The following is a 26,333-nucleotide window of genomic DNA, read 5'->3' on the forward strand; positions in this document are numbered from 1 at the left end:
CATAATAACTAAAAAACTATTGAGAAAACAAAAATGATTAACTCATTATCACAGGAAAACGGCATAAATAAAATGTATGAAGTCACGTCCTAATGGGCTTCCGTACTTGCTTGCAGACCTATTTGTCTTATTTTCTTTAGCAAAAAAAAAAAAAAATGTCAAAAGAGGTGAGATGATGTCACTGGTTTCCACTGCATCTCATCTCGAGGGGAGAGATCTGCTTTATTCAAGGAAATGTCACTTAATTCAAGAAAAAGAAAACTTGAAACGTTAAAACAAAGAAATTTTCTCTCTGTTTCCACTTGTTTTAATGAGAATGAGATTTTAAGGTTTTTTACAAGATTAAATGACTTGTTAAGATGGATGTTTCTGGAGAATTTAACTGCAAAAACAGATGAGATCAGCAAGTGATTTCAACTTGTATTTCGACTCAGTTTCAGGAGACCTGCAGTGGATTTCCCTCGCTGCAGTGACAGACAGTTTCGCTGGTTTCAACTGATTTCATTTGGTTTATGATATTTTCCTTATTTTAGAGTTAGGATAGATGGAGTGAGATGGGGTGGAGATCTTTGAAACCAGCAAAATTATCTGCAAGTGGAAGAAAATAAAGTCACTGAAAATACCTTGAAACAAACTGAATACAAAAAACTCACTTCCTAAGCTCATTGGGTTTCCCAATGTGAATTTGCAATACACTTAAATATTACGATTCGACACTGCCATACATCGCAATTTATTATTCAGTTGTTCCAATCAAAAGCATAAAAAGCTACGATCATATCCCCAAGGGCAAAAAAAAAAGCATAAATTATGAATCAATAACTATATGAGAGTCAAGGCCTGTCAGAACTGTGAAACATTCTTCCAAGGAGCTTTTTAATTTTACAGAACATTTTTTTTTGTATTTTACACCACTGTCTTTCAAGAGCAGCCTTGAATAAAAAAATATTGTGCATCAAACTATCGACACATGGCACATTGACACGGACGCATCGAAGCAGCATCATAGAGGGAATTACTGTCATGTTTTATCAATGTTTTCCCAGGCAGCACAACGGAAAAGGCAATAAATTAGTAACTGGAGCCTTAGATTGTACATACAGTAAGTTAAACATGGGTGTAAATAGAGTTATGAGAACTTCAAAAGGCCTTGTGTACCGTAAGCTGTGCAACATTTTGTGCCATATTGCAAAATTCACACCCAAGGCTTTCCTGCGTTGGTGAAATCTCCGCTGTTGCGTTTCACACCGTAAAGAGGAACTTTCAGGTTTTGGGCATTTTTCTAAAATCTCCTGAGAAACTTTAATTCCCATGCCTATGTTACGCATCTAGAATTACTAAAATAGAAAATGTAGAGGTTTAATAAAGATACGTTAGATTTTCTTTCAGTCATCTCAGGCCATGATGTGATTTGGTAACAGAAATGTTCCTCCTGTAGGGTAACAACTGCAGTGTAGGTTGAAATTCACCTTTACATAGAATCATAAGCTTATGGTCCAAAACATAATGTACAAGTTACATTACAATACATGTGTAGTGCGGCGATGATGTCACCGTAAACGCGTAAAAGAGTTTCAGCACTAGAAAGTCAAGAAAGTCGATGTGGATGGAAAGGCCTTAAAATTATCATTGGTACCATTTCACTAATCCGTTACACCAAATTTCCAACAGTATTATAATATGCATGAATTTAAATAAAGCACGGCTGACAGCATAAAGTTTGAGGATCTTTCTTTGTTTTTGAGACGTTGTGTCCTGGCGTTCGCCTTTTTCAGCCTCCAGAGGGTGTGAAGGCAAAATAGCCCGGTTTCACCCCCAGAAATAAAAAAACATTTGAGTGATAAATGGACCATGGAGCGCTGATCAGGGTGTTATGCTGCCGTTTGGCTCTCCGGGTCGGAGGTGAATTTCAACTGAAGGATCCACAGCACCGAGAGCTACAGGCCAACCAGACGTTTACTGAGGAAAAACAAACCGGCGACAGAACGGCTGCTTTCTCTGCAAGTCGAAGTACCGTGGAATGGAAACACATTTCGGCTAGCATTTATTGAATCTTTCTCACCAGCAGAGAAGATAGAGTTTTAGTTGTTTGTTTAATTCCATGGGTCACACTTTATTTGGATAGTCCAATGTTGACACTCAACCAATCAAGTGACTATAATGTGTCACTCAAGTGATACTGATAATTGTGTGAAAAGCAGTCAATAGATATTTAGTGTCTGGGTTTAGGGTTCATCTTAGGGTTGGGGTTGATGTTAGATGGAGTCAGGTTTAAGTGTAAAAATGGGTCGGGGCTAAAGGCCAATTTATACATTTATACTGAAGCTAGGGCTGGGCGATATGGACCAAAAATCATATCTCGGTATTTTTAGGCTGAATGGCGATACACGATATATATCTCGGTATTTTCTACCAAGTGGGCTAAATGTTCAGTTGTAAGTAGGGCTGGGCGATATGAACAAAATCAAATATCACAATATTTTTGACCAAATACCTCGATATCGATATTGCGACAATATTGTAGGGATCACTATTGGTGTTTTCACAAAATATTTACACAATGAGATTTTTGATAAATAATCATCAGTAATGTAGATATAATGACTAAGTGGGTAAAGGCAAATAATAGAACAGCTAGAACAGTCTGGTAAGTTCAGAAAATGACATCACTTTACTGTAATGCAGCCTTTAAAACCAGGAAAAGACACTTATGCCATATCACGATATTACGATATCAAAAATCTAAGACGATATCTAGTCTCATATCACGATATCGATATAATATCAATATATTGCCCAGCCCTAACTGAAGCTATGCTGTAGGTCTTTGTGGTGTTGCCGTAGTTTGCTACACCTCTCCAAAAATGTAACTGAGCTTTGGGGCGATGCAAGACCACAAGAGCTGTGATCGGCCCGCTTCGCACTTCCTTCTACCTGCTATCTGGTTGATGTCCACCGATAGTGAAGACAAGACGAAGCAGATCGAAGAGAAATGAGCTGAGGAGGTTCACAATTATATTGATTTGTAGGACGACGCCTCACCTCTGAATTATAGAGACTACCGGATGTCACTGAATTTGTGGTGAGAATTATCCAGAACACGAGCTTCAGAGAATGTAAACGCTACTACTTCTGTTATTACCTCTGTGTTAAGAAAGCTGCTGCCTTCTACTGTAGTGTTTCGGTGCAGAACTGTAAACTCAGGGTTCCTACACATTTTCAATTAAAAAATTCCATACTTTTTCCAGACCTTGATTTGTTTTGAAGATTTTGTCTGGTGTTCAATATGATTTACGCAGATAGACATCTTGCCCCTGCTAACTAGGTCATATCACTGTATAGATGAAGATTGTTCTTCACAGCGACAAATATCAGAATATGTGAGATGATTGGCAGGGTTCCTACGTGGTTTCCATTTTAAAATTCCATATTTTTCCCAGACCCTATGTTCTTGACCGGATTTGATTTTGGTCGGTACTTGATATAATGCATGCTGACAGCGGCTGGGTAATAAGAGCGTCCCTCTATCTGAACATTATTCTTCACATCAACAAAAACTGTGGACTCAAAGTGGCTCTACAACAACATAAAAGCTAGAATTATGTGTGTATCGGACCTGAACCACAACATTTTCCATACTTTTCCAGAGACTTTTTCAAATTCCCAAACTCTTCAATACCTGGAATTGCTCAGATTGATTTTTAATACTTTTCCAGACTTTCCAGACCTGCGTAGGAACCCTGATAAACACTCGCACCGCATGGCGTCGCTACGGCAACAGAGGTGTAACTTGGCCTTTAGGGTTTAGACTAAGATCAGGTTTAGGGTTACATAGTCTGTAGAGATGCAATAAGCAAGTGACACTTCGTTGAACATCTACTTTCTATCACCTGATAGTTGAGTATCAACATTGGACTGTCCAAATAAAGTGTTACCATGCCATGTAGTGAATGAGGCGGTCCAGGCTCTGGAAAGTGTAAAAATGGCAAACTGAGGAACGCCATGATGACAACGCAAAGGAAATAAATGGGTGAGAAGAGGAGGAAAACGCGACCCTCCACTACAAACGAATGGGAGTGTTGTGTTCAAAAACTCCTTGAAGATTTCGGAAAAAAAACCCCAAAACCTTGAAAATAAGATCCCTGGTGGCGAGACGCATCTCTCCACCCAGTGCTGAGAACTCCCATGATCCTCTTCAGTGAAGTCTGCAGGCCTCAGTTCTTTATGGCACAAATAAACATATCCAAAGAGGGGGAAAAAAACAAAGAGTTCTGCTTTATTTTTTTTTTATCACTGTGTCTTTCCTCCTCTGTGGTTTGGATACCAGATCCACAGCGGAGTCGTGAAAAACCCATCCAGCATAATATCCAGGTTTCATTCTGGCGAAGGGAAAGTGACCGCTGGCGTTTCCCTTCCTGTCTGTCAGGTTCAGTTGTTATGGCAACAGGAGTAGAAATAGGAGTCCTTCTTCTGGCCCAAGTCCACGCCCGTCTCCTCTGCTGAGACACAGGAAGAGTGTTAGGCTTCAAGGATTTAGCAGCAGATTTACCTCTGGTGTATCCACTTTCTCGTCTATTTCTACTTCAGTTAGTGATTTCCTACATTTCCCAGAATGCCTTTCGACAACCCCAGAGAACGGGCGTGAACTTGTTTTCAATCAAAGGCGAGAACATGGGAATATAAATACAATTAGCTAAACAACTACTTCATGAACATTGGGGCGTGTCTATGATTGCGGCCATTGCCCTCACTCAACTCAACATGTCTTGTAGCAGCATTGCATTCTGGTCTATTGAGGCTGTTAACTGCATTTAAAACAACATCTAGATGATATATCTATGTTTCTCATTCTCTTAAAGCCATTTTGATCTAAAGGTTTATGCTTAAATGCTTGAAATTAGTTTCTTAGACAAATATAAATAGTGAAGTTGATCCTATGTATGAATTTCTTTCCAAAGCCTTTGCCTTTCCATCCAAGTCAACGGGCAGCTACTTTAAATAATCTAAAATATAAGATAGTTTTGATTTGTTTAACACTTTTTTGGTCGCTGCAGAATTCCATTTGTGTTATTTCATAGTTTTGATGTCATTACTATTATTCTAAAATGTGAAAAATAGTAAAAATAAAGAAAAATGCATGTGTCCAAACTTTTGACTGGTAGTTAACTGATAATTATCACAACATTACAAGCAGGATTCACAAATCTCTCACCTGTCATGTATGTACTGGAAGGCAGTGTTGTTGTAATCCTCTGCAACTTTATGGAACAGCTCATCTGGCGAGCAGCAGAGCAAACCAGTCAGTTCACACACTCTGACCTGATGAAAACCGGTTTGTAATTCACATTCCTAATACCTGAATGAGAGCTGCGCTGCACGTAGTAGCTATATATAACGGCTAGTTTCAACCCAGCAATCTGATTGGTCAAAGACGCTATTGAACCCTGCTGATAATTTCCAAAATGCAAAATTTTGTAACAGCACTGACTTGAGTTGCAGTGTGATGCATTTCAGGCAGCGGCACTAAATGCAGATAAATTCCTCTAAATATAAACTTTACCTTCTGTCACTATAATCCTGTATATTTACATGTTTCAAAACGTTTTTCAATATGAGAATTTGGTAACACTTTACAATAAGGGTCACTAAGCATTAACTAACCCTTAATTAACAGTTAACTAATGTGTCTGGTAATCATTTACTAATGGTGTTCATGATAACTAAGGTATTAATTAATACATTATTTAACAGTGATTTTTATAAACTATTAAATAATGTATAAATTAATACCTTAGTTAAGATGAACACCATTAGTAAATTACACCTTAGTTAACTGTTAATTAAGGGTTATTTAATGCTTATTAAGCATTAACTAACCCTTATTAAGCATTAACTAACCCTTAACTTAGTGACCCTTATTGTAAAGTGTTACCGAGAATTTTTATGACAACCCACTTCCTGAATTGACTGACTAAATAAATCCAGCTGTGATCTGAGCTGTGAACCAGCCATGAGGAAGTGTTCAGTCAGGTCTGTGAATGACTGAAGGTGCGACTCACCCACGTTGTTTCCTGTTTTACTAGAAGTCTCAAAATGCTGCGCGCCGATCTCTGTGAATGAAAATCACAAGTGTGAGGTTTCATGTCAGTCAGAAACTTCCCCCAGGCAGCTGTTTAGTGCTGCCAGCTTAAAAAAAACAAACAAACAGGGGGAGATATGGGAGATAAGTACAAAATATTAGGAACACCTGACTCTCCGTGAAATAGAGTGAGGGAATTCAGGTGAGATCCATAATCCCTTCTTAGTTTAACCTGTAAAATCCACTTCAGTCGTGAAGGAAAAATGTAGATGAAGGTGAGGAGACGGGTTAAAAAAAATTAAAAGGTCAGTAGGAGCAATGAGTGGTCAGTAGGAAGGAGGGAGGGAAGGAAGAAAGGTAGGAAGGACGGTAGGAAGGAAGGGAATTGAATTTACCGTCAGTGAAGTCCTGAGCGTCGTGGTAGTCGATCTGCCGCAGGCTCCGGTCTCCGTCGATCAGGTCGCTCTTAGTGCCACACAGGTAGATCTTACAGTGCTTTAACACACAACACAGGCAAAAACACACAATGTCAACGACACACAGTCAACACACAACATAAGGTAGTTCCTGTGTAGTTCAACAGGCAAGAGCGTGGCACTAATGCTGCAAGGGTTAACGGGTTCGATTCCCACTGGAACTGGCCATGCTGGAACTGTATGGACTCGTGGTGCGTTCAGGCACTTTGGAGAAAAGCAACCATCAAATGGAAAATGTTAAAGTGAAAAAATGCCATTTTAAGATGAATTTATGTTCATGACACTTTGCTGATGCTCTTATCCCGAGTAACTTGCTATTAAATCAAGCACTTATCATGTTTTTCAAAAATGAAAAGTGCGTTAAATAAGGTTTTTACAGCCCCAGAGCACAAAACAACCATAATATATCTGCGGGCTACAAGTGAGCAAGACATGTCATTCTCAAGCCAAAAATAAAGGCAAAAGACAAAGCAGTATTATTACAGTAGTTTGCATGGTGATGCTGGTTGTCTGCAACTTTTATGTACGGTTTTTCTGCTGCTTTTTTGGCCAGCTCTCTCTTGTAAGACAGATCTTTTAATCTTAATGGGACTTCCTGGTGAAATAAAGGCTAAATTAAAATATATATATATATATATGTATATCTAATAAGCTAGTTTACTTGTCTCTAATGTGACTATATTGTTTAGGCTATGTCAACTACAGGCCACCGTACGATGTGCCAGACACCTGTCCATGTTGTTGCAGTTGCGATAACTGTCGTTGAACCTTAACCAAAGTTGTTTTAGTTGCCTAAACTTAACTATTAGTCAACCTTTAGCTTAAAATTCTGTGTCCAACTGCATTTTTTGCCAGGTGTCTCTTGTAAAAGAGATTTTTTTGTAATCGTAATAATCTTGGTAAAATAAAGGCTAAATAAAATAAATATAAAAATATAAAATATTAGCTGTTCACTACACGTTTCTGTTGGATCTCTGCTCTAATTAGCTAGTCTCTAATGTGAAAATGTGACTCTTATTTATGTCTTAATGCCCCTTTAACACACACTGCTGACACTCTTACCCAGAATAACTAACAATGAGTCAGGGGTTTGTCATGTCTTTCAAAACTTAAAAAGGCTTTAAAGAGGCATGAAGTAATCCATGACTTTTCAACCTCCATCGACGAGCGAGGAGCTGCAACATCGACAGCTCTCTCACACATTTGGGTCACATTTGGTTGTCTGGTTTCTGATTTCAGAGAGTGTTGGTCACATTCACAAATTGAAAAATATTTAGTGGTATTTCCCTCTAATTCAGATGGGAAAGGCTCCCTCACCTCCTCACAGTTCTGCAGCTCCTTCACCCAGAAGCGAGCTCTCTGGAAGCTGCTGCTGTCTGTCAGATCTGCAGAGGACAGAAACACAACCGCAGTCACATTTACTGACTACTGATACAGTGTGTACTTGTAATATCACAAAAGCCTTTTGTCATATCTTCCATAAGATGCATAGTTGATCACAGCCTTGCATACAGTGCATGAGGGACATGTGATTGGCTCCTGCACAGACAGGAATGCATTACTAAACTATGAGGATAGACACAGCTGACAACACATAGCACTATTACAATGAAAACTCCCAATTCTCAATTCTTCAGTTCTCTCACACTTCAGTTTGGTTTTCACAGTGGCAAATCACAGGTACGGTGATGAAGTGTGATTAAAAAAAGAAAAAGAAAAAAAAAAGGATGTGTTATCACTAATTTGCACAGATGAGATGACAAAAAATTAACAAGTTGCTTATAAAAACATCTCACCTCAAAACAAAAAAAACAAAATGATAACAGAAACAACATGGTGGAAAACAGTAGAACAATAAGATCTATAGAAAGAGAAGATGTTTAAAAAAAAATGCAGCAGGACAGTGTGAGTAATGCAGAGTGGGAAATGCCATCAGCTATTTTCTAAACGGCCAAAATTCCCCAGTGTGGACCAGAAGAAACAGAGAAAACATGAAAACCATCCAGAAACCAAGCAAGCAAGCCTTAATGTGTTTGATTTCTTACAACGCAAAATCAGGAACGTGATCAGGAACATCGCAAAATAAATAAATGGGAGACAAGAAGAAAAAAAAGCAATAAAAAGAACTTGAGTGCTGCTGACTTGAGAAAGTGAAAAAAGAAAAATCACACCTGTGAGCAGAGTTTTTTCATTACAAATCTGTAAATTCACAGGTCTGAAAACTGCAGATCGCCCTCAATGTGACCCTCTGTTTTTAATTGTACTGGGGTTTTTTTTCATATCACATCATATACTTTGATGACAGTGTTTTCTTTTTATCTTGCTTCTTATGTGTCCTTGTTCTTTTTACCACGTCTCTTTTGTGTTTTTTGTCTGAATGACACGAGGCTCGTGATCAAGAATTCCCACGCATTTTTATGTGAATGGCAAATAATCTTGAAACTGAAAACGATACCGTTTATCGCTTTTTTGCTTTTTGTTCTCCGACCTCAACATCTCTATTTTTTTGCTTGCTTTTTTGCACATAGCAAATATTGACAACAATAAAACATGTAGTCACCGCATTGGAGGGTAGTCTGGACATAAAAACACTACTAAACTCGACCTAAGCCTTGTCCAGATACACCCAACATATCTTGAGTCCTTCATTTTGACAGTTACTATCTTTGCTTCCATCCAGACTTCCTGCCTTGAGTCTCAGCACCGGATGAATTGTGGAAAGTTAAACGAGAGGAACGGAGAGGAAGGAGGGAACAGATCCATGTCGCCTGTCGGCTTCAGAGGGAGCGGGCGTACGACAATCTATTCAAATCACAGACCGCAATATGAACCGTTACATGAGAACTGGAACATAAACCAGAACCTTCTTGTGCCATCATGCATGTAAAACAGTTTCAGAACATTTTATCTCCTAGTCAAAGTAAGAGCAATAATTAGCTGCTTACTGTGTGAATAAAGTGTGATCAGCGGCAAAAGAGTGAGGAGTGATAGACAGTCATTAGGCCTTTGGACTTTGCAGCAGTGTCACAAACCCGCAACCACGCCTAGCCCCAAAGAGACGCTAGGTGGCGTTGATTTGTATGTGCCATTACTAGCATCCCAAAGACTTTTATACAGAACAACCTACGAAGCTCTTCATTTTGTGTGCGGTTTCCAAACTTCCCCCCTTCCTCCTCGGTCTTAGTATCATGTAGATCAGTGATTCTCAACCTTTTTCATATCAAGGACCCCTAATTTAGTCCACATTAGGGCCACGGACCCCCATTTGATAAAATTTTGTCTCTCAAACTTAAATCTTAAACTTAAAATATTTGTATCATTAGTTACGATTTTGTCCAGAATTTCATGACTATCTGTATGGTAGGCAGAGAGATAACAGTGAAACTATGATCAAAATAGTCATTCTTCTACATTCTCTAATTCTCTAATTGTGTTAACTTCTTGTAAATGAAATAATGGTGAAGTTTAACAATTCACCAATTTGCTGGGGACCCCCTGGAACTCTCTCAAGGACCCCTGGTGGTTCCTGGACCACATGTTGAGAACCACTGATGAAGACATTACCATCAAGGTTCCACTAAAGCCCTTCCTTTTCCCAAAACACAGCTTTTGGCAGCTGGGAGCAAAAGCTAATGCCAGGTCGCTGGTGACGTTGAATCTACGCTGCCGCATGCAGCCCTTCAGAATAAGAGTCCATTGGCAATATACCAAAACCTGTGAGAGCGAAGGGATGTGCGCAGTACTTTACGGGTTAAGCAAGTTATGTTTTAAACAAAATATATAAACTTTACCGTCACCCAGAACTAGCTTCTTAACCCATAAAGTACCATGCATGCCCCGTCTCTCTCTCACAGCTTTTGGTATATTGCCGAGGGACCTTTATTCTGAAGGGCTGCTGACCATACGAGTGTCGCTTCTGTTTCAGTCCGGCATACACCACAGAGAAGCTAAACATTGAGCTGACAACCAACTTTCCAGTTTACATTCAATTTCAATGTTTAAACCAGTGCGACGTCTCGGTTTAAGGTTTTTAATTGTGAAACACGACGACCTGAGGACCTCCAATATGGCCGCCAGAGGGTCTGTCACATCACATCACCTGAAAGCTATGAGAAGGACGATAGGGAGCAAGACTGATTTACCGTAGCAGACGATGGCTGCCCTCGCTCCTCTGTAGTAGATTCTGCTCATGGCTTCGTACCGCTCTGATCCAGCTGTGTCCTGAGAGAGAGAGAGAGAGAGAGAGAGAGAGAGAGAGAGAGACAGAGAGACAGAGACAGAGAAGAAAACCGACAGAAAAAGAGAAATGGAGAGAAGAAGACAGAAGAGAGAGAGAGAAGAATTGAGACATAAAAGAAACCACAACACTTCCTGTAAAATGCAGATTGAACAACTGAAACTAAATTGTATGTTTGATGTTATAAATATCTCTGGATACCTCAGATCTGATATTACATGTTTGGTTACGACACCGGTGCAAACTCAAGTCTGGCATAATCCGCAGTGTGAAAATCTCTGCAGCTCAAAGCTCATTTGGCCTCTCTGGTGTCAGTTTGTGGAACTGTCTAACACATATGAAATGTTAATTTTTATTTTTCTATTTCCCAAATCAAATCAAATCGAGGGAGATAAAGAGAATTGGAAAACATAGAGACAGGTTCAGGTTGTTTATTAAAGAACATTATTTCATGCGGTGCTGCACTGCATATGATATGGTAGTCTAGTTGGTAAAAATACCAAACATTTGCTGGTTATAGTGTCGCAAAATACTAAGATTTGTTTGTTTTTCTCTGTTTCATATAATTATAAAATAAATACAAATAAAAAAATCGCCCAGCCCTAGCTCTAGTCCACACACTCAGGTCATCTCATGGTGTTTGACGGGTTCAGGTTCAGGTTCAGGTTCAGGTCCGGTCGCCTCCAACTCACCCAGATTCCCAGAGTCACCACTTTGTCTCCCACCTGGATCGGTTTGGCAACAAAAGCGGCTCCGATGGTCTGCCAGGAAGGAAAACAAGGCAGAGCATCAGCCGCTCCTGCATGGAAACTTTACAATCCCACTAGACTCCGGCTAATATCCAGCCGGGCTTTCACTAGCCACAGTCTAAATGGGCACTAATGGAGATGGTACAAAGTAGAGTTAGACTGATATCGGTGTGCTGATATCTCGGGCCGATATCGGTCTGTTATTAAATATCAGATTTCAGCCAGTCATGTCATCCACTGCCGAGTATAACAGAGGTTCCTCCCTGACCACAGCTGTGTGAAAACAGTCTGTAAAACCTGCAATGAAATTTTGTTTTCTTTGCACATTTTATTATCAATGAAATGTGATGACAGTGGGTTTTCTTTAATCTTTCTTCTTGTGTGTCCTTGTTCTTTTTTACCCCGTCTCTAATGCATTTTTTCCCTGAATGACGTGAGACTCCTGATCAAGAATTCTAATTCATTTTTATGTGAATGCCAAATAAACTTGAAACTGAAACTGATATTGTTTATTGCTTTTTTTTTTTAATTACTTTTTGTTCTCCAGCCTTTCTTCTTGTGTGTCCTCGTTCCTTTTTACCCCGTCTCTTATGCGTTTTTTTCCTGAATGACGTGAGCCTCCTGATCAAGAATTCTAATTCATTTTTATGTGAATGCCAAATAAACTTGAAACTGAAACTGGGAATTTTTTATTACTTTTTGTTCACCAACCTACATCTCTATTCTTTGCTACTCTAGACCCAGTCTGCCCTGAAGCATCGATAACGTTCATCTGATCTTATCTCTTAATGTAAAAGTCAGAAAACTCAACATTTACATTTCAGACTACAAGCATTCGAAAAACTAACCTTTTTAGGCTGACAGAAGCCTTTAGGACTTAAATTCATAACAGACATCAAACTGGTGTAAGTTTCAGCAGGCAGGACAGTGTCTTTTCAGAGGGGGGGAAGGGATAAATGAATGCTTGTCTGCATATCTAATTGTTTATAATCGGTGGTTGTAAGCCTGAGCACTGACTGACTAGAGGCTGTATTTCCCTCTGCCTCCCTGGTGCTAAATATAACAGCAGTGTCCCATTACATCAAAGGAAGGAGGGAAGGCAGGCAGTGAGGGGAAAAACTGAAGCGGGGCAGCTGACACTCACGTTCTGGTACGGGCCGACCAGGAAGCGGTGGTGGACGTATCTCTCCACCAGGCTGGTCTTCCCCACACTCTCCTTCCCCAGCATCACCACTTTGGCATCCACACGCATCGCACTCATGCTAACTCCGGTTTAAAGGCCCGGAACGGGACGGGACGGGGGACGGGGGACAGGGAGAGGGAGAGGGGGGGCAGCCGGGGACAGGGAGGGGCAGCCGGGCGGCCGCTGGGTCGCTGGATGTGCTGCGGGAAAGACACGATACACAGCAGACAACCGTGTAAGAATATAGAAAAATATAGAATAATATAGAATAAAAGTGCTGGCTGTTTTATCGCCCACTGAGCAGTACGTGTCATTTCAACGTCGCGTCTCTGCTTTAGCTCTCGTGCAGCTCGGGATCGTTTTGCCAGTGTATCACCCAGTTTTAGATCATTAAATTACATACATATTAAAACAATACACACCCAGCTGTAAATATCGACAATATGCACCAGAGAAATACAAGATGATACTTTATTTTTTGCCATTTATTCCAGAAGACGCAGTCTAAAACCTTTCACTTGTAAACCCTCGTTTTAGCCTGGACGTCTAGAACAATTTAAACGTCTTTTAAACGGCTAATAAACGTAAAAAATTGCTCAGTGGGAATCATCCACAATGACGCGATTCACTGAGTTAACTGACAAGGTAAAACATGGCACTGCTGATTTAGCCAACACAGCCTCGTAGTAGATGGGTTGGGGAAACTCAGCTACCACAAAAATATGAAAAACTTACCTGGTATAGCTAGCTTGACTCAACAAATCTCTCTCCGCATCTGAGCCCAATCCGAGCAGCAGCAACAGCGGGATGTCGGTAAGTGTTATCCGTGCCTACAAAACCTGTTTTAAAGGGAAAGCGATAGCAAATCCCCTTGTCATCTCTGTCCTGCCGAGCTAACCGGCTGCTGTTTTGATAGTCGGTGTTGCGCAATGGCTGAAATTACAGCCAAGCAAAGCAGAGGAACTCCCTAAACCTCAACTGACATCGTTTTTTCTAGCGCACATCTGCTGCTAGCTGACAGAAACACAACTATCTGAGTTCATGAGTCAGCCTGGCTGGTCGGGGATCAGCTAAGCTAGAGGCAGCTGGTTAACGGTTGTAACGTTACTCAACAAAACCTCCAACTGTGCTTTGTTTGGGTGGGAACCAAAGAAGCACGAGAGGCCGTTTCCAACAGAAGGAAGTACCGAATTGCATGAAACACCCACCGGATGTGATGATTTTTTTTTTTTTTTTTTTTTTTTTGGGGGGGGGGGGGGGGCGACGTCGTTTTAAAGTTGCAATATTGTCTGGGTTAGTATTTTATAGAAAGAAACAAAGAAACTCTGGTGCTGTAGACCTGGCTTTTAATTTTGAAGATTGGGTGGAAAGTATTTATATTGGTGAAACTAATGTATTGAAAGAGAAGTGCTCTAACAAAAATATTAGGAATACACTTAGTTGTGTTACTTACTTCTCAATGTTTTTGGTCTTCCTTATTTAATGATATACAGTGGGAAAAAGCATGGAAAATTTGTGATAAATACTGTATCAATTAGGGCTGCAACTAACGATTATTTTCATTGTTGATTAATCTGTCGATTATTTTCTCGATTAATCGATTAGTTGTTTGGTCTATAAAATGTCAGAAAATGGTGAAAAATGTTGATCAGTGTTTCCCAAAGCCCAAGATGACGTCCTCAAATGTTTTGTCCACAACCCAAAGATATTCAGTTTACTGTCATAGAGGAGTAAAGAAACCAGAACATATTCACATTTAAGAAGCTGGAATGAGAGAATTTTGACTTATTTTTCTTAAAAAAATTACTCAAACCGATTAATCGATTATCAAAATAGTTACCGATTAATTTAATAGCTGACAATTAATTGATTAATCATTGCAGCTCTAGTATCATTAACAAGTTTAAGGAAGTGTCTTTCAAGATATTGCATAGAATTTATCCGGTTAAACATGTGTTAGAAAGATTCAAACTGGATATTGATTATAAGTGTGATTTTTGTGGACTAGAAAAAGAGTATTTCCCATCTATTTTTTCACTGTATATGTACAAGAATGTTCTGGATTGATGTGACCAACTTTCTAAAAAAGAAACTTAAGATGAACGTTGAAATAGATATGTTTGATGTAATGCTACATTTTAGTCAAGATAAGATTGGAAATAACATGCTGTATATCATACAACTATTTATTATTTTTTGGAAAATTCCATATTCATAAGAAAAAATGGTCAGGAAGCCAAACCATCTTTCCTGCACTTTATTAATTAATTTAAACAACATAGCACCATTTTATCTAATGTTAAAAACGAAAAAGCTATTAAGACCTTAAAGTTATTAAACGAATATAATATGCTGCATATAACATAAACTCTGGCATTGTAAAAATGTGTTTTTTGTTTGTTATTATTATTTTTTTTTAATCTTTGTCTCTATTGTCTATGTATCTGTTTGTACCTTTGTATATGAACTTGTGTACAATAAAGCAAGTGAAGAAAAATAAAAGGTTTAGTATTTTATAGGCTATTTACGTATTTCCACGCCTTTCTGCATTTATATATATTTATTTTATATATATTTTATATGCATTTAATAAGGGTCATAGGTCACGGGCCAAAGCTTTTTTTTTTTTTGCCATGTAGGCCTACCCTAATGGAAAATACCCTACACAGAATATTCCTATTGGGTTTTATAGTGTGTCTGTGAACTCAATGATGAGTTTATAGGGGTCACTATAATATTCCTGTTGAGATTTATAGTCTGCGGTGAATTAAACGTTTTATTTATTTTTATATTATTTATTTATTTAAAGTATTTTTTATTTATTATATAAAGTATTTTTATTTAGAAATTATTTACTAATTTAATTTACCACTACTTTATTATTTATTTACTACTTTATTTATTATATTATATTACTTTATTATTGTAAATTACTACTAATTTACATTACTACTACTACTACTACTTTACATTAATTATTATTTACTTTATTATTTAAAGTATTTTTTTAAAATCTCATAATGTACCACTATATTGCTCTTATAATATTCCCACAGGGAGTTACAGTGGGACTACCTCTCTATTTTAATTCGCTAGGGACGACTCATCGAACAAACACAGAATGAACCCGATTGGTCGAAAACAGTACACCGATGTCTTTGCGGTTGTTGTGATTGGTCCGCTTCTCTCGCGCTGTAGTTTTTAGGCCAGCAGTCCCACCCGAACCCCCCACACAGAGAAACCAACATGGCGGACGCAGAGGGAAGCGAGCAAACTTCGCCCGGTGGGATTTTACAGGAGATCTTCACCTCCCCGCTGAACCTGAGCCTGCTGGGCCTTTGTATTTTCCTCCTGTACAAAATCATCCGCGGGGACAAGCCGGTGGAGCTGGGCGAGGTGGAAAAACCCCTGCCTAAAATGAAAAAGAAAGATTTTACGTTATCTGAGCTCAAGCCGTACGACGGGCTGCAAAATCCAAGGATTCTCATGGCTGTCAACGGGAAAGTGTTTGACGTGACCCGGGGGAAGAAGTTTTACGGGCCAGGTAACGTTACAAAGCTTCCGTTAACGCGGTTTGAGGTATTTTTTATTTTTTCCTTGAATGTAAGTCCAAACTACGCAGAAACCGCAGTGTCTCGCGTTTGCCAAAGATAGGTGCAGTCTACCAACAACAGCAGCTAAGTGGCCGGTGGTTGTATGTAGTGTTTCATCGTCTGATACCGATCCAGAGACGTTATATGACATTTTTTTTTAATCGGTCAGTTGCTGTTGTGCCTAACTTTGACACACTTAGTTACTCCTAACGCCACACCCCCTTCTCTTTTTTTATGAATCAGCGGTCCGAGATCCCGTTTCACAACATGGGGAGCTGTTAGCATAGCAGCCAGAGATCGTCTGTGTTTTGAGAAGATGAATCACTCGATAATAAAAAAACTGCCCACCTTCCAGTTTTCAAAAATGGGCGTTAACCCTTACGCATGCGCTCTCCTCCTGCAGGTTAACGCCGTTACCGTAGTGGCCAATCTGGTAGGGAGCCGAAAGAAAGTTGTTTTTCCTAAAAACCTCTCTGGACAAATATGTTAACCCAGGATGTTGACAATCCTTTAAGTTTGTGTGTTTTTGGTCCAAACGATCCTTCGATATTTGGAACAAAAGGCTAGCCTATATCCCAAGTTTCGGCATAATTTGGCCTCAATGGGAAATTGGTTCCACAAGTATTAAAAACATCATTATAAAAAACTAATAATTTTAATGCAGATATTTATGGTGCGTTCATGTGCTGGTGGGAAGGTCCGACATCTGGCAGCTACACAGAGTTGCATTAACGTGCTATTTTGTCAGAAAATAACATTACATTACGTCATTTAGCAGACCCTTTTGTCCAAAGCACTTACAATAAGTACATTTTGTCAACAGTAATTAAACCAACTGTGCATCACAGTCTTCATCAGCTAAGACTTTTAATAGGAATAAGTAGCATTTGTTGAATAATATATATACATATATATTTTTTTTCAGTTTTAGAAGGGTAGAAGATAGGTTAGTTCAAGAAGGGTCCAGGTGTAACCTGAAAAGAAGAGTCGAAAGAGAAGAGTCACGACCGGGATGAGCAACTTCTGAGCCCACGTAGCGATGGAGGGGCGAGGTGACCTGTGAGGGTGGAGGAGCGGAGGGAACGAGGCGAGGTTTGGAACCTGACCAGAGATTGCAGATGGGGAGGGGAAGTCTGATCTACTGCCCTGTAGGCGAGCACCAGGGTCTTGAATTTGATGCGTGCAGAGATGAGAAGCCAGTGAAGCGACCGGAAGAGGGGAGTAACGTGAGAGGATTTTGGTTGGTTGAACACCAGACGGGCTGCAGCGTTCTGAATGTGCTGTAAAGGTCTGATGGCAGAGGGTCGCCCGGCCAGAAGAACGTTGCAGTAGTCCAGGCGGGAGATGACAAGTGCCTGGACCAGGAGTTGGGCCGCTTCCCTCGTAAGGAACGGGCAAATTTTACGGATGTTATAGAAGGAGAACCTACAGGAGCGGGTTGTCGCTGCAATGTAGGCAGAGCAGGACAGCTGGTGGTCCAGGATGACCCCGAGGTTCTTGGCAGTCTGAGAGGGAAACACAGTAGTTTTGTCAGTGGAGCTGGAGAGGTCTGTGGGAGGGCGATCTTTCCCTGGGAGAAAGAGTAGCTCCGTCTTTTCAAGATTGAGCTTGAGGTGAGATGCATCCATCAATTTGTGTGTCTGAGGGGGGGGGGGAGAGGTAGAGTTGAGTGTTGTCAGCATAACAGTGATAGGAGATCACATGGCTGAGGGATTTAGTATAGAGAGAGAATAGCATGGGCCCCAGGACTGAGCCCTGAGGGACACCGGTGTTAAGAGTGCAGGGTCTGGACAGAGATCCCCCTCCATGAGACCTGGTAAGAGCGGTTAGACAGATGGGATGTGAACCAGGAGTGTGCAGATCCAGTGGTTCCCAGTTCAGATAGGATGGAGAGAAGGATTTGGTGGTCAACTGTATCAAAAGCAGCAGACAAGTCAAGGAGGACAAGGACAGAGGAGAGGGATGAAGCCCTGGCAGTGTGCAGGGCCTCTGTGACAGCAAGGAGAGTGAGAAGCCTTGAAACCGGTGGTCTGTGATATTTGCGTTACCTGGAAATGGAGGCAGAGTGAGACCTCTCTGCTTCTTGCTCATCTCAGATGGCAGTGTAACCTCTGACCAACTGGATATCTCACTGTCATGCAACCTTCCCATTGCAGCACACCCAGCCCCGAAGACACTGAACCTCTGCTTTCCTCTGTCTCCTGTTTCCACTTTAGGTTTTTAGTCATAGAGTGAGAGAGCGGGTAGGGCTTCACTTCAGCAGCACACATGTAGGGAATCAAACCTGCAACCTCTCAGTTACAAATGGTCCCTTTTTAATTACTAGACCATCCTGATGCCTACGATAATGTCATAATTACCTTCAATGGTGTACTGCAATATTCTACTCAAGTATGAGTTCTGTCACTTTGATGATATTTTTTTTAAATAGAAGTAAAATCACTGGTGTAAAAAAAGTAAAAGTAAAAAGTGTCTCATTTTAAAATGTCCTCAGAGTAAATGTTACTGTGTGAGTTTTTAGAAAAGAGAACATTGTTAGCTGTGATCTTTTCCATGTGATTCTAAAAGGAGAGAGGACAGAGTTCAATCTAGATTCTTTTCGCTGGAAACATTAGAAATGAGAAAATAAAGTGCAGAAACAAAGTAAAGTCAGATTCCTCTTCTCACTGCGAATGGATCCACAGTTTGTCAGTTTACGTTGATCCTGTTTCTGCTGCTGATGGAGAGAGACACACTCTGTTCTGTGATGGATGGGATTTAAAATGGAGTGAAGTACAATACTTTAGTGAAAACATACTTAAGTAAAAGTAAAATTACTGACGTTCAAGTACACAAAAAAGCTACTCAGTTACAGTAACAAGAGAAAATGTAATCAGTAACTTCCACCCTTGGTTATCTTTAGCCTATACACCAAGGTGTAAAGGTTAGTTTAAGGCTTGTGTTGTTAAACCTCAACACTCTCCAAGGGTAGAGAGTTCCTTTTGTTCAATTCACAACATTCAGCCTTGGTTTGCTGGAAGGTCGATATTGTGTTTCCATTTGAAGTCATTTAGCTGACGCTCTTATCTAGAGAGAGAGAGAGTGAGGGAGGAGGTTGAGGGTTCAGTGTCTCGCTGAAGGACGCTTCAAACGGGACAAATTGTCTGTTGCAGAGATCAAACCTGTGACCTTTTGGTTACAGGACACTCTGATTACTAGCCCACCCTCATTCTTCGATTTGAACACGAACACTGTCCTCCTACCTTGATCTGAGTGACCTAAATTGATGTAAAAGCAGATTCAGATGCAGAAGAAGCACGAATTGGATAAAATATTTCCTAGGAAGGAGTAAGAGTTTGCTTTTACAACAAATGTCTTCATTAAAGAGTTCTTTGCCGAAAATATAAGATAGAGAAACGACAGCATATGCCACAATTAAGGTAATAAGGTAAGGTTAGTTTATTTGCATTAGCCTTTGGGCACAGAAAGTAAATCAATAATTAAGGAAAGTGCAAACAGATCGAGCACTGTTTATTCATTCAACCTTTATTCAACCTTCATTCAACCTAAATAAACAGCTCCACTGTTTATTTAGGGAAATGTTAAGTTGGTAAAATTAACTGAAAACTGATGTCTGCTTTCTAGTTTCTGTGTTGCTTGATGCATGTGAGCTGCGTATGCTCGCCTAGCCTGGCATTCAGGCTTCTTATAATGCTTTTAAAAGATGGAGTTAATTTTGTGTCTTTATTTTTCGAGTGAATAAAGTTTATTTTTGGCTGCGTTTTGGTGTGGAAGAGAGGTGAAGACAGCTGAACGCGTTGCTGAGCAAACAGTCACTACTGACCGGTTGCTTTACCAATACAGACGAGAACAAAAACACGGAACAAGTCCTCAACAAGTGCCCAACAGGTCAATCAATAAAAACAGTAAAAACCGAATCATAGGGCGCTTTCACATCAGGGACCCGGGCCCGGATCCGAGTACACTTGACCCCAAAGTCCAGTTTGTTTGATTAGTGTGAACACTGTGAACTGTGTACTTGAAAAGGCGGTCTCGAGTACGGTTCATGTGTACTCGGGTACGGTTCGCATCAGGTGTGAAAACTATTGTGCCAAAACACGGAAGTGGACTGCTATTTACAGTGTGACGTCATAACTATTCGAATGTCCCGTTCAAAACATGACCGCGAAAATGACCGCAAAAGGATCTCTCTGGTCGCTGGTCTTCTTCTTCTTCTTTGTGTTTATTGGCAGATCGCAAACCAACTAGGTGCATACCGCCACCTACTGTATCGGAGTGTGTAGATGCGTAACAACATACGGAACAACATGACTAATGTGAAAGCTGAGCGGCGGGGGGAGGGATGAGGACATCTCTGCAGCACGACAATATTTAATTTAAAATGGTATTTTGACACACATTTCGCCTTTAACAAATATTGCGCCTCCTGCGATTTGAAAAAATTGTAGTAGGCCATATTGCGATTTCGATGAAATTTTGATTAATTGTTCAGCCCTACTCCTCACAAGTGCCATTGTACAATAAAGATCAAAACAATAGATTAAGCTAGTATAAAAGGAATCTCCATATAATCATAGTCCCTATAGTGATTATTTGGAGTTCAGCAGACTAATGGCTACAGAAACAAAAGATGCCTTGATTCTCTTAGTCTTTCCACCCGGCACCCTAAAACAGCCTGATGGCAACAACATAAATTCCCCATGTAGGTGGTGATCAGAACAGTCCAGAATGACTCTGGTCTTTCCAAGAACCTGTGTATGATAAATGTCAGTGAGCTGGGCCTGACTCACTCCAATAATTTTGCTTGCCACTCTGGTAAGGCTATCAAGTCTCTTCCTGTTCGACAAGCTGAGATTGCCATACCATGCCACAATGCAGAAAGTTAAGACAGACTCAATAAAACTTCAATAAAAAAGAGTCATCATGGTATTGCAAACATTAAAAGAATTAATTTTCCTTAAAAAGAAAAGACGCTGTTTTTTTAAACTTTTTAAACTTTTTAAACTTTTTTAAAAATACCATCCGCATTGGGTTCAAAACACAGCTTTCTGTCAATAATAGTGCCGATATATTCCATCTGTAAATACAGCGGTTTGTAACCTTGTTATTGTTGAAAAGAGGTACAGAAAGATTTATGACTGTCGTTTTGCATCTGCCTCCTAACTAACAGACTAAATGTCTTGGCTTGGACTAACTGTTCTGATGGACTCGATGGACAACTGATCTCTTTGTTAAAAGCTATTGTTGCTCTGAACTTGGTGATATTTTCATTTCATGTTTTTATGCCTTATATTGTTTTATGATGTGTGTCTGTAACCTTTGTGTCCGTCATTCATGCAGCTTTTCTTGGCCATGTCCCTCTTGTAACACAGATCCTGTATCTCAATAATGAGGCTTTCCTGGTTAAATAAATGAATGAATAAATAATAACTAACTGTTCTGTCTCCTTGTCTTCCAGAGGGGCCGTACGGGGTGTTTGCAGGCAGAGACGCGTCCAGAGGCCTGGCGACATTCTGCCTGGAGAAGGAAGCACTGAAGGACGAACACGACGACCTGTCGGACCTGAACGGCATGCAGCAGGAGAGCCTGGCCGAGTGGGAGACGCAGTTCACCCGTGAGTCCAGGACCCAAACGCAGAGCTCCGCCTCTTCACTGTCTGTTTCTCAGAAGGGGGGGGGGGCGGTGCAGCTGGGGGGTTAGAAGAAGTCTTACCGGGCTTTCACACCAAACGCGTAATCGTGGCAGCGCTCTCCTAAACATCTGCGCAGCCGAAAGCGACGTGTAACACCTTGATATTTCACCAGGTTTTGTGCCCAAAGTTCAACTATATTGAACTTTAACCCGCAAATACGCTGACCTCTACAAGGCGTCCAATGGTATTCCAACAGGCGGAAGTTTTGTAGGCACTGGAGCACCAAGGAAAATAACTCCACATTAAAAACATATCAGAACCTGGCCAAAACGTCACAGGCATGGCAGATAATATCCGAAAGGATGGGGATATATATACAATTATATTGCGTTATTTACATATACAGAAGAAGCCTAGATAGCGTCATTGTTGAATTATTTCAGCTGCTTTGAACGATGTTAAGACCTAAAGCATTAACTTAGCACATTATTCATGTCATTAGTAAATCTATCTACACCATTTAAAACGGACTATTTACAGAAAACAAACCCATAGGCTGCTGGAATTGTTTAATAAACTGCTGATGACCCCGCTAGTGCATCTGGAAAGGTAAAAATATGTTTCTGTAGCCGACCGAGATTCCAGCTTGCGCTCTACCTCGCGCAAAATATACACATTGCCGCTTCTGGTGTGAAAGCCCCGTTATGGTGCGTTCACATTACAGGCTACAAAAGCTACAAAACAGTCTGGTGTACCGAGATCGTCTCGCCAGCGGAGTGGAGAAGTGTTGCTGGGTGTTTCTCTGACGGTTCATGTTGTCATCAGGATGTGTGCACCAACTAATGCTGCCATAGCTTTGTTTTTGTCTCGTTTTTATTTTATTTGGCAAATAATCATTCTTGGTAATTGAAATAATTCATCAAGTACATAATAATAACGTGAATATAACTACCCTATGCTACCTTCCCTCTACTGTGATTGGTTCGTGCTTCACTGCATCATCAGAAGGCGGAAACGAGTCGAAGCAGCTGAACTTTGCTGCTATAGAGTTTTTAGCTTTGTGCTCCGGCTTCAGCTGAGAATGAACGACTTGCTGTTGCTTTGTAACCTGAACGCACCGTTAGATGTTGTGGTTCCTCAAGGTCTTTCAAGGCTCAGTCGTTGAGGCCATGAGACGGTGCTGAAACTATTAGTTGATCCACAGAAAATGTATAAATTATTATCTTGATAATCGATTAACAGTTTTAGCCATTTATCACATAAAAGTACAAAACATTTGCTGGTTACAGCTTCGCAAGTTTGTTTTTTTCCGTTTCGTATCTTTATCTTTGGGACTCTCTGGGTAACTTGTGATGGGCATTTGTCAAAAATAATGACAAATGCCCATCACATTTTATAGACTAAACGATTAACCAAATTTATCAAATTTAACACTACGTTACATTTGATTAATTTGATATAAATCGAAATAAACTTGGCAGCCGTGTGTGGCGTTCTCTTTCTTTTAATATTTAATCTTCATGCCTCCATGCTGGAGACAGCCGTGGCCGGAGGCATAATGTTTTTGGGTTGTCTGTCCGTCTCTCCGTCCGTCCCGTTCTCATGAACGCGATATCTCAGGAACGCCTTGAGCGAATTTCTTCAAATTTGGCACAAACGTCCACTTGGACTCAAGGATGAACTGATCAGATTTTGGTGGTCAAAGGTTAAGGTCACTGTGACCTCACAAAAATGTTTTTGGCCATAACTCAAGAATTCATACGCTAATTATGACAAAATTTCACACAAATGTCTAACAGGATAAAATGAAGTGATGACATTTTATATCCAAAAGGTCAACTTCACTGACATCATAATGTTTTGCTTACCACTGTAGCTGAGAAAATGATCTTGGGTCATTCTTCAAAAACGGTGGAAGTGCTGTCACTTACTTTTGCAGACACCAAAATCCTTTAAGTTGACCTAATAATCACATTAATTATATACGTTCAATAAATAAAGACTGTCCTTGCAATGATAAAACAAAGTTTATTGGCGGAGGCATACAACCATGAGGCGGTTATTTCTAGTCTTGGTTAGAAAACAGACAGGTTTACAGGGAAAGAAAAATCCCTGTGAAGTGGAACGCTACAGAACATCATCAAGGCCGATGCCGTTTCCACTGAGTGGGACGACTGCAGCGGCGTCCTTGAGTTCGTCTGTGTCACTGTGGCTGTAATCTCTTTTTCTCTTTCTTTTTCTTTTTTCCCCCCTCACAGAGAAGTACGACTACATCGGCAAGCTGCTGAAGCCTGGAGAGGAGCCCACAGAGTACACAGACGACGAGGAAGTGAAGGACAAAAAGGCGGACTAGAATATGATGTGAATTCAAAAATGCACTGGGAGGCGAAAAGAAATCATCCAGATGCCTTAATTGTCGTTGAATAATTTGTTGCCTGTTGCCTTGTTAGGGCCGTTCAGAGAAAACACCTCCTGCTTCTGTATGTATCTATTGTATCACTGTTGGACCGTCAGATACCTGGGTTTTATATGCCGATTGAATTCTCACACAAACGTTCACCAAAATCCAGCAGGTTTGAGGTTAATACTGAATATTGAATATACTGTATTGTAATGTAAAGCTGTGTAGTTTTAGTCGGGGGTTAGGCCAGTGTTTGGAGTTTCAAATGGATTCCCAGATCGTTTTGGAGAAATCGGGAGCTTCGGAAACTTTTCCACTGACCAATTCAAATTTTTTTTACGAAGCTGCTGATCGCTGCGGGCCGACACTAGGGGGTAGACGCCTAAAGAAGGGGGATAAACTTTGTTCGATTCGCCTAGATGATATCCTGCAAGATGCTGAATTTAAAAAGTTGCGGTCACAGCCGGCTCACACTGTTCTGATATTGACGTACGCTTTCCTTCCCCCCCGAGGTTTGGGGTCAAATCACAATCGAATTCAGTCATCTCAGGAAGTGGATTCACTCGAAATTTAGAAAACTGATTTTTATTTCATCCGGCGAAAAGATTTTTGTACCCGATTTAGAAATATATTATTGTGAATTAGGGATTTCTGAAGAGCTTGGAGCCAGTATTCAGGAGAGCCAAAACTAAAAAGTGGACTGAAGTTCGATCATCTGTTGTAAATATCTATTGATCGCAATAATGACATCATAATAATCACATAAAGAGATATGTACACTACTAAATTACTAAATAGATCTCCTCAAGTGCTTTTACTTGATATGTCAGATCTCATTTTTGCCCCAATATGCCAGTCACGCCCCTCTGGCTCCAAGCCTTCCTTCCTGCAGTTTCATTTTCCACTTTCAGCTGTGTGACTTGGCCCCAACTTTTTTTTTTTTTTATCTTTTTAAAGCTCACAGGAGCATTGTGTACAGATGCCTGTAACATTCCCAACCCATCCAGTGTGTCTGCTGACCATCCTGAACTGAACTGTCTGTTTTCCATCTGTGTGTTTTGATTTTGTTCAAAATTAATAATCATGTGCCGGTCCTGGGATTTCCACAGATCTTCCTCCACTTCCAGTTTGTTCCAGCAGTGGCTCTGGTTTGGTTTTCCACTCTGCAGAAGGCTTAAAGGGGTTTCAGCTGAATTAGACTTTTCTGTTTGATGTAGCGTAACGACTTCTTATGAAGACCCGAACGCAGAGTTCGGGTTTTGTGACTTTTCCCAGAGCCGCTTTCTGTGCAAATCAATGTTTGATTTTCAAGATCACACAAGCAAGACGTAGTCCTAATTATATTTACTTTCATTCATTATTTATCCCTTTCATTTGAGGGTTTGTGGCCTTCCTCGCGTCAAAGAAGAAAACATTTATTGTAAAACTGAGGCGTTTCAGCCCCTGATGGTCAAAATGTCTTGATTTTTTGCTGGAAAAGTTGTTCTTATTTCTCTCCAAGGGTAGAGAGCTCCTTTTGTTCAATTCACAACATTCAGCCTTGGTTTGCTGGAAGGTTTGATGGATTTAGTTTCCTTGAAGCTGAAGAATAGTAAGAATAGTGTGTCACAGACAAATCGGCAGGAAACCGGTTTTCTCAGACCTGAAGATTAGATCTGACCCTGTACATTCTTTTTTTCTCAAGCTTGCCCCGAGAGTCAGTGCTAATTTCCTAATGATAATTTGCGAATATCTAAATTTTTCAGCAATATTTTTAAATCCAAGTGCGACCCAAACATGAGGACTTGATTGACTTGGAGGTTTTCATAGTCTGCAAGATTCCTACACAGGTCTGAAAAATCTATAAATGTACGGGAACATATTTTGATCATTTTCAGTTCTTGAGAAGTCTGGAAATCACACAAAGGGTTTGGAAAAGTATGCAAAATTGTCATTGTACTGTCCTGACATACAGTACATACTGCTACACAGTCTCTGTGGCTT

General features: G+C 40.3%; 2 protein-coding genes across 2 annotated transcripts; one reads left to right on the forward strand and one right to left on the reverse strand.

Annotated features, from left to right (window-relative positions):
- On the reverse strand, positions 1-13,699 carry rab24 (RAB24, member RAS oncogene family). Its single transcript, XM_071530226.1, has 10 exons — positions 13,460-13,699; positions 12,686-12,924; positions 11,485-11,553; positions 10,698-10,776; positions 7,873-7,940; positions 6,475-6,574; positions 6,060-6,110; positions 5,228-5,276; positions 4,583-4,598; positions 1-4,494 (listed from the first exon to the last, which is right to left on the reverse strand). Exons 2-10 carry the CDS (start codon positions 12,800-12,802, stop codon positions 4,429-4,431), a joined length of 615 nt encoding a protein of 204 aa, XP_071386327.1. The 5' UTR covers positions 12,803-12,924; positions 13,460-13,699; the 3' UTR covers positions 1-4,428.
- Positions 13,700-15,969: 2,270 nt separating this feature from the next.
- pgrmc1 (progesterone receptor membrane component 1) lies at positions 15,970-25,286 on the forward strand. Its single transcript, XM_071530225.1, has 3 exons — positions 15,970-16,268; positions 21,776-21,931; positions 24,208-25,286. The coding sequence occupies exons 1-3, from the start codon at positions 15,971-15,973 to the stop codon at positions 24,300-24,302; spliced, it is 549 nt and encodes a 182-aa protein (XP_071386326.1). The 5' UTR covers position 15,970; the 3' UTR covers positions 24,303-25,286.
- Positions 25,287-26,333: the final 1,047 nt, after the last annotated feature.

The sequence above is a fragment of the Centroberyx affinis genome, unplaced genomic scaffold, assembly GCF_046629955.1.
Source record: "Centroberyx affinis isolate AG114_WGS23_722 - 3 ecotype Tasmania unplaced genomic scaffold, CSIRO-AGI_Caff_v1 ptg001904l_1, whole genome shotgun sequence".
Lineage (NCBI taxonomy): Eukaryota > Metazoa > Chordata > Actinopteri > Beryciformes > Berycidae > Centroberyx > Centroberyx affinis.

Excerpts from the sequence above, each read along its gene's own strand:
- rab24 (XM_071530226.1), bottom strand. The coding sequence starts at position 12,802 with ATGAGTGCGATGCGTGTGGATGCCAAAGTGGTGATGCTGGGGAAGGAG. Across the intron at positions 11,554-12,685 it reads TGGTCGGCCCGTACCAGAAC|ACCATCGGAGCCGCTTTTGT; the intron begins GTGAGTGTCAGC and ends CCTTCCTGGCAG. Across the intron at positions 6,111-6,474 it reads CGCTCAGGACTTCACTGACG|AGATCGGCGCGCAGCATTTT; the intron begins GTAAATTCAATT and ends TTTCATTCACAG.
- pgrmc1 (XM_071530225.1), top strand. The coding sequence starts at position 15,971 with ATGGCGGACGCAGAGGGAAGCGAGCAAACTTCGCCCGGTGGGATTTTA. Across the intron at positions 16,269-21,775 it reads GAAGAAGTTTTACGGGCCAG|AGGGGCCGTACGGGGTGTTT; the intron begins GTAACGTTACAA and ends CTTGTCTTCCAG. Across the intron at positions 21,932-24,207 it reads GTGGGAGACGCAGTTCACCC|AGAAGTACGACTACATCGGC; the intron begins GTGAGTCCAGGA and ends CCCCCCTCACAG.